Here is an 8669-nt window from a genome sequence, read left to right on the forward strand (position 1 = left end):
AAAATTAGCACAGAGTTTCTAAAGTACATTAAACTAAAACACGAATTAGACAAATTAAGGTGTTAGGAATTTCTCTACAGAAAGTGGAACTCGAGTCATATGAGTTTGACAGATCCACATCATAATGCTAGACAAGGGTAGTTTACATTCAAACATAATCTATTTATCAGTTAGCCTGAAAATACAAATGCGTAGTGTATATGTATGTTGCTTACATCTATGTATATCAAAATATTATGATTAACTCACAGGAATGACAGTGTTCAAAGCGTGAATAGACATTCCATCAAAAATTTCATCAAATGTGTTTTGTAAGTTCAAACATCTTATGTTCTCGCCGGCTGAGTTGGCTAGCGTTTGTAGGATTTTTACCAAGTCCTTCAAGTCTAGCATGGTATTTTTCATCGAGAAAACCTGTAAAATAAAAAAGCACAAATAAAGTTGTATTATATATATATATATATATATATATATATATATATATATATATATATATATATATATATATATATATATATATATATATATATATATATATATATATATATATATATATATATATATATATATAGTTGTATTTTATATATATATATATATATATATATATATATATATATATATATATATATATATATATATATATATATATATATATATATATATATATATATATATATATATATATATATATATAGAAATATATATTTATATATATATATATATATATATATATATATATATATATATATATATATATATATATATATATATATTATCAGATGTAATAGAAGAAATATACTATAACAAAAGATATATAACCAAAACATACAACCCTGTTATTTTTAGTCTTATGAAATCTAAAGTTTGAAAGCCATCTCGTGTCATTATGTCATTATGTCATTATGTAATCATGCCATTATGTCATCATGTCATTATGTCATCATGCCATCATGTCATCGTGTCATCGTGTCATCGTGTCATCGTGACATCATGTCATCATGTCATCATGTCATCATGACATCATGCTATCATGTCATGATGTCATGATGTCATGATGTCATGATGTCATGATGTCATGATGTCATCATGTCATCATGGCATCATGTCATCATGTCTTCATGTCATCATGTCATCATGTAATCGTGTCATCATGTCATCATGTCATCATGACATCGTGCCATCATGTCATCATGTCATCATGTCATCATGTCATCATGTCATCATGTCATCGTGTCAACATGGCATCATGTCATCATGTCATCGTGTCAACATGGCATCATGTCATCATATCATCTTGTCATCATGCCATCATTTATCATGTTATCATGTCATCATGTCATCATGTCATCATGTCATCATGTCATTATGTGATTATGTGATTATATCATCATGTCATCATGTCATCATGGCATCATGGCATCATGTCATCATGTTATTCATATTGATTTGTGCGGGTTTATTGAGAGTTATTTGTATTTCCTTCATTTTAAATCTAGGGGCCATTTTCATTATGTACTTTCGCGATTTTTTATCAAATCTTGAACAGAAAGTCGTTTAAAAAAATGGGGGCTTGGATGGAGTTGGCTGTACATCAACTTGCAAGTGAGAATTAACGGGTGTAGCCATATAAATGAGAGAAATGATGGGTCCATCAATAAAGTAGATATAGCTATAGTCTATCATACAAATTAAAAGCTCTCAATGGTTAGACGCTTACCTCAAGATGTGTTTGTAGCTGCAGAAATTGCACCATCAGCTGCTCAAAGATCCTCATGAACCTGTGTTCCATAAAATAGAGGTTTAAGCCCTGCAGTTCAAATACGTGAAGGGGAAATGTCATCACTGCCCTCAACACACTCTCTACTCTCTGTACAGCCAGATTGCGACTCACGTCTCCTTCAATGTCTACTTGTGTATTGATCACCTTCAGCACTTCTAATTGTGGTGCTATCTTTTTTACCAATCCAACACATCGCCTCGCTATATCAGAAGATTTTATTTATTTTAATATATATATATATATATATATATATATATATATATATACATATATATATATATATATATATATACATATATATATATATATATACATATATATATATATATATATATATATATATATATATATATATATATATATATATATATATATATATATATATATAGATCACTATAATAAACCGCCACCGCAATCATTTCAAGAGCTCCCACCCCCCACCTCGAGAAAAAAGGTCTGAAAGAAAAACTAACTGAATGATTGAGTTTTAGCGGCCAAAAGCAGGAGACCGGTCAAGATCATAGATGTAGTGTCTACCTTTAGTCTGAGTCTGTATGATCTATAAATGCTGTGTTTAGAAGTAGGGTCTACCTTTAGTCTGAGTCTGTATGATCTATAAATGCTGTGTTTAGATGTAGGGTCTACCTTTAGTCTGAGTCTGTATGATCTATAAATGCTGTGTTTAGATGTAGGGTCTACCTTTAGTCTGAGTCTGTATGATCTATAAATGCTGTGTTTAGATGTAGGGTCTACCTTTAGTCTGAGTCTGTATGATCTATAAATGCTGTGTTTAGATGTAGGGTCTACCTTTAGTCTGAGTCTGTATGATCTATAAATGTTGTGTTTAGATGTAGGGTCTACCTTTATTCTGTATGATCTATAAATGCTGTGTTTAGATGTAGGGTCTACCTTTAGTCTGAGTCTGTATGATCTATAAATGTTGTGTTTAGATGTAGGGTCTACCTTTAGTTTGAGTCTGTATCATCTATAAATGCTGTGTTTAGATGTAGGGTCTACCTTTAGTCTGAGTCTGTATGATTTATAAATGCTGTGTTTAGATGTAGGGTCTACCTTTAGTTTGAGTCTGTATGATCTATAAATGCTGTGTTTAGATGTAGGGTCTACCTTTAGTCTGAGTCTGTATGATTTATAAATGCTGTGTTTAGATGTAGGGTCTACCTTTAGTTTGAGTCTGTATCATCTATAAATGCTGTGTTTAGACGTAGGGTCTAACTTTATTCTGTATGATCTATAAATGTTGTGTTTAGATGTAGCGTCTACCTTTAGTTTGAGTCTGTATGATCTATAAATGCTGTGTTTAGATGTAGGGTCTACCTTTAGTCTGAGTCTGTATGATCTATAAATGCTGTGTTTAGATGTAGGGTCTAACTTTAGTCTAAGTCTGTATAATCTATAAATGCTATGTTTAGATGTAGCGTCTACCTTTAGTTTGAGTCTGTATGATCTATAAATGCTGTGTTTAGATGTAGGGTCTACCTTTATTCTGTATGATCTATAAATGATGTGTTTAGATGTAGGGTCTACCTTTATTCTGTATGATCTATAAATGCTGTGTTTAGATGTAGGGTCTACCTTTAGTCTGAGTCTGTATGATCTATAAATGCTGTGTTTAGATGTAAGGTCTACCTTTATCTGAGTCTGTATCATCTATAAATGCTGTGTTTAGATGTAGTGTCTACATTTAGTCTGAGTCTGTATGATCTATAAATGCTGTGTTTAGATGTAGGGTCTACCTTTATCTGAGTCTGTATGATCTATAAATGCTGTGTTTAGATGTAGGGTCTACCTTTATCTGAGTCTGTATGATCTATAGATGCTCTGTTTCTTACAGACTGTTTTTCACCGGGGCTGGTTATTTTCAGGGGAAGGGGGAATGTGGGGATTACCGGGTGGTGGGAGGCCGACACTGGTAACAGTATATATATTTTTTAGATAAATTCTGTTTCGCTTTAGGGGGCGGTAGACATTCTTCCGGGGGCTAAGCCCCCTCCACCTCTCCCCCCCCCCTCCCCGAAGAGATGCCGGAAAGAAACTCTGAATGCAACTTTTGTTAAGTTTAAGGTAAGGTAAGACTACGGCTATATTTAATGTGAAGGTGCAGTAGTTACATGTAGATCAAAATTGCTAGACAAAGTATTGTGGTAATGTCTACATTTAGCTTCTACACCCAGAATAGAATAGCGGCATTAATTTGTTGAATAATAAACCGGGAGTGATCCCCCTAAACTTTCTCCAATATTCTTACATAACTCGGAATATAGACATGATTTTTAATTACTTAAACTTTTAAAAATAGAATAGAATCTCATAGAAAAATGAATTGCGCACCAAGCGAACGCCAAAACAAAATGTGTATAATAGTGCGCAATAGTATTAATACTTTATACATTTAAATTGCGTTTTTTGAGAAATCGGAAGTAGCGTAAATTAGTACTTCCGGTCAACGGAAATTACTCAACATTTGACCAAATGTAGAGAGTTAGATCTTTTACTTACATGTGAAATTTCATTTATGTATCTGAAATAGTACTCGAGTTATAGGCTTTTTTAAAATTCAAAGTAGAAAAAATACCACATGTTTATCGGAAATCACTCAAAAGCTGATACGGATCTACGATTTTGATAAAATACTTATATGTGTAATTTCATCAACTTAGCTGTAACGGTATTCAAGTTATCGTGTTTACATACGAACAGACAGACAGACAGACACACACACACACACAGACATATGGACACGATTGCAAAATTATGTTTTTTTCCTTATCAGTGAGGTGTGAAACGTCGAGATTTGTGAAAATCTCGATTTTTTTTTTCACGTTTACAAGACTTTCTCTATACTTCGTATATACGAGAAAGTAAAAATAGAATTAAGAATCGAATGCCTAATACGTTGCACAATAATATGACGTCTTTGATACTAGAGACAAAAGACGTTTAATTTAAATGTCTAATTTTAGAAGTGGGTATTTATATTTAAAAATTACCGGTAAGCGTTAGTATCAGGTTAAAGGTAGGGCTATTAGGTGTTTTATTTCAAGTTAAATTTCCGGATCCGTTTAAAATGCCAATCTGGATAAAATCCATTTGCCATGACATTTTTCATTTCCGGTTAAATTTTTCTTCTTCTTCTTCTTCCTTCTTAATTGTTAGTGTTGAAGGGGATCGAGATTTATCTGCCAGTGGGTTTGAACTCGAGACTTTGTTCGAATTTAACAACCATGAGCTTTTTGCCGACTCGACCACGCCTCCAACACAATTAAGCGTTACTTGTCAACTGGTTATGCGCCATTGAGGCCATTGACTCCGATTTCAGCCTGCTTTTCTTTTTGGATTTGCTTCCATAGCCTTTGTCCAACCAAGAACAAACTACAAGGCAGCAGTTGTTTAATTTTGGAGTTGTCTCTCCTAGAAGAGTGGCTGTCCCCAGCTAACGAGCCTCATCTGCCCGAGGGTTCGAACTCGAGACTTTTCAGTTAAATTTGAGATTGTGGTGGTGCTTTTGGTTTTGGTTTTAAGAAAAAGACATTTTGTAACTAGAAAATAATATAAGCCGCTAGGATGTATGTCAGTCCTCCCTTTCAACATTAATCAACTTTTAACGCCCAAGTACGATCTAGTATTCTAAATAATCAATATTTAAAATAAAAAACCATGATAGAGTTAAATAAAGCCCCGTCGTTAAATATTTCGTAATGTCTTATTATAAATTCAAGACTGAATTTGATTATGTACAGCCTTAATTTTTATATGATTCCCAGCTTAATAAGTGTGGACGGGTAGTGTGGGGCGGTGGTGTGGGACGGGTGGTGTGGGACGGGTGGTGTGGGAAGGTGATGTGGGGCGGTGGTGTGGGACGGGTGGTGTAGGGCAGGTGGTGTGGGACGGGTGGTGTGGGAAGGTGATGTGGGGCGGTGGTGTGGGACGGGTGGTGTGGGACGGGTGGTGTGGGAAGGTGGTGTGGGACGGGTGGTGTGGGAAGGTGGTGTGGGACGGGTGGTGTGGGAAGGTGATGTGGGGCGGTGGTGTGGGACGGGTGGTGTGGGACGGGTGGTGTGGGGCGGTGGTGTGGAGCGGGTGGTGTGGGACGGGTGGTGTGGGAAGGTGGTGTGGGGCGGTGGTGTGGGACGGGTGGTGTGGGAAGGTGGTGTGGGGCGGTGGTGTGGGACGGGTGGTGTGGGAAGGTGGTGTGGGACGGGTGGTGTGGGACGGGTGGTGTGGGACGGGTGGTGTGGGACGGGTGGTGTGGGACGGGTGGTGTGGTGTGGGAAGCTGGTGTGGGACGGGTGGTGTGGGACGGGTGGTGTGGTGTGGGAAGCTGGTGTGGGACGGGTGGTGTGGGACGGGTGGTGTGGGGCGGGTGGTGTGGGATGGGTGGTGTGGGAAGGTGGTGTGGGGCGGGTGGTGTGGGAAGTCTGTGTGGGAAGGTGGTGTGGGAAGGTGGTGTGGGGCGGGTGGTGTGGGATGGGTGGTGTGGGAAGGTGGTGTGGGAAGGTGGTGTGGGACGGGTGGTGTGGGACGGGCGGTGTGGGACGGGTGGTGTGGGGCGGGTGGTGTGGGATGGGTGGTGTGGGAAGGTGGTGTGGGGCGGGTGGTGTGGGACGGGTGGTGTGGGGCGGGTGGTGTGGGAAGGTGGTGTGGGATGGGTGGTGTGGGACGGGTGGTGTTGGGCGGGTGGTGTGGGACGGGTGGTGTGGGAAGGTGGTGTGGGGCGGGTGGTGTGGTGTGGGTGGTGTGGGACGGGTGGTGCGGGACGGGTGGTGTAGGGCAGGTGGTGTGGGACGGGTGGTGTGGGGCGGGTGGTGTTGGACGGGTGGTGTGGGACGGGTGGTGTGGGGCGGGTGGTGTGGGACGGGTGGTGTGGGACGGGTGGTGTGGGGCGGTGGTGTAGTACGGGTGGTGTGGGGCGGGTGTTGTGGGGCGCGTGTTGTGCTTAATTCTTTCTAATATCTAATTGAGTGACAATGTATTTAGCTTCTAGATCTCTAACCTATTTTGTTTTCTTTGGCGCCGTCAAACTCCAGAGTTAAAGAACGCCACAGGGATTTTTCAGTTGCAGCTTCCTTCCACGTCTTACAAACCTTAAAGATAATACAGACATGTAGCATCATGATAATCCAGGCCCGACACACCTTAAAGATAATACAGACATGTAGCATAATGATAATACAGGCACGACACAACTTAAAGATAATACAGACATGTAGCATCATGATAATACAGGCACGACACAACTTAAAGATAATACAGACATGTAGCATCCTGATAATCCATGCCCGACACACCTTAAAGATAATACAGACATGTAGCATCCTGATAATACAGGCCCGACACACCTTAAAGATAATACAGACATGTAGCATCATGCTAATCCAGGCCAGACACACCTTAAATATATACAGACATGTAGCATCCTGATAATACAGGCCCGACACAACTTAAAGATAATACAGACATGTAGCATCCTGATAATACAGACCCGACACACCTTAAAGATAATACAGAAATGTAGCATCCTGAAAATACAGGCCCGACACAACTTAAAGATAATACAGACATGTAGCATCCTGCTAACCATGCTCGACACACCTTAAAGATAATACAGACATGTAGCATCCTGCTAATCCATGCCCGACACACCTTAAAGATAATACAGACATGTATCATCATGATAATCCAATAACGGACAAGATAGGACTAGGTTCAATGTAAATTTAAAATAGTTTAGATGTCAAGTGTTTCTATTTATGTTGTCTTGTTTTTTTTTTTTTATGGTACTTGTCTTTTATTGATTTTTGTCGCGTTCTTAGTTGATTGTGTTCGTAATTGAATTGCACCACAAATTGTGTAAGCTTGTGTTGTGAGTATATTTTTTTTTCCATTATTTCAATCAGCAGAAACGTTAGTGAAAATAGAAAAAAAAATAATAAACCACAGAAAGAGTTATGTTACTATAGCCACGAATCTACGCCATATAACAAAATCTATCAGTAAGTTATGTGGCACACATTACCTGAGCTGAAGTTGCGACATCTTTTATTGGTAAATTGTTAAATATATTTAACAAAATCTCTGGCGGGAGATTCTCCCAACACTGACTAAACATTTTTTACAGCTATATCTTATTTTTAAATTTTGACTCAACTCGCTCACTTTGTTTATACGCACCGTATCTGCCACTTCCGAAATTTAATGACTATTTTTGGCAATATCCGATTTCAATTCACCAGAAAAATTGGTGCGTAAATCACTTTGTTCTTAGCCGAGTTTGTCTTTTTTGCCAACTTCTGATCGGGAAAAATGATCAAGCTGACCACTATTTGTTTGATCAAACTGACCCCCTACTTGTTTGATTAAATTGACCCGTACTTGTTTGATCAAACTGACCCCCTAATTGTTTGATCTAACTGACCCCCTACTTGTTTGATCTAACTGACCCCCTACTTGTTTGATCAAACTGACCCCCTACTTGTTTGATCAAACTGAGCCCCTACTTGTTTGATCAAACTGACCCCCTACTTCCTTGATCAAACTGACCCCCTACTTCCTTGATCAAACTGACCCCCTACTTGTTTGATCAAACTGACCCCCTACTTCCTTGATCAAACTGACCCCCTACTTGTTTGATCAAACTGACCCCCTACTTGTTTGATCAAACTGACGACATTCCTTTTGCCACAAGACTTCCTGTAGGGTATCAGCATGGAACTTTCCTGAAGGTACTTCAAGAGAAGACGGGCACGCGCACGCGCAGGGGTTAGTGAGCAAACTTTGCCTATAACTCTGGCTCGCTAAAACAATTTTAGCGCTGGAAAGAGGTAGTCTGCTCTCTCATCTGCTGGGTGGTCTAGGCTCGAATTTTTACTTG

At 38.9% G+C, this 8669-nt stretch overlaps 1 protein-coding gene across 1 annotated transcript in view; it reads right to left on the bottom strand.

Annotated features, from left to right (window-relative positions):
- LOC131937692 (F-box only protein 39-like) overlaps positions 1 to 7953 on the bottom strand; it is a 13838-nt gene extending 5885 nt beyond the window's left edge. The window contains exons 1-4 of the mRNA XM_059295294.1: positions 7815 to 7953; positions 6792 to 6882; positions 1718 to 1980; positions 250 to 414 (exon numbers count right to left, since the gene is read on the bottom strand). Coding sequence (XP_059151277.1) covers positions 250 to 414; positions 1718 to 1980; positions 6792 to 6882; positions 7815 to 7907 — 612 coding nt within the window. The 5' untranslated portion in view covers positions 7908 to 7953. The remainder of the gene's footprint in view (positions 1 to 249; positions 415 to 1717; positions 1981 to 6791; positions 6883 to 7814) is intronic.
- Between the last annotated feature and the right edge of the window lie 716 nt (positions 7954 to 8669).

The sequence above is a fragment of the Physella acuta genome, unplaced genomic scaffold, assembly GCF_028476545.2.
Source record: "Physella acuta isolate Inbredline_101_S28 unplaced genomic scaffold, ASM2847654v3 ptg000218l, whole genome shotgun sequence".
Lineage (NCBI taxonomy): Eukaryota > Metazoa > Mollusca > Gastropoda > Physidae > Physella > Physella acuta.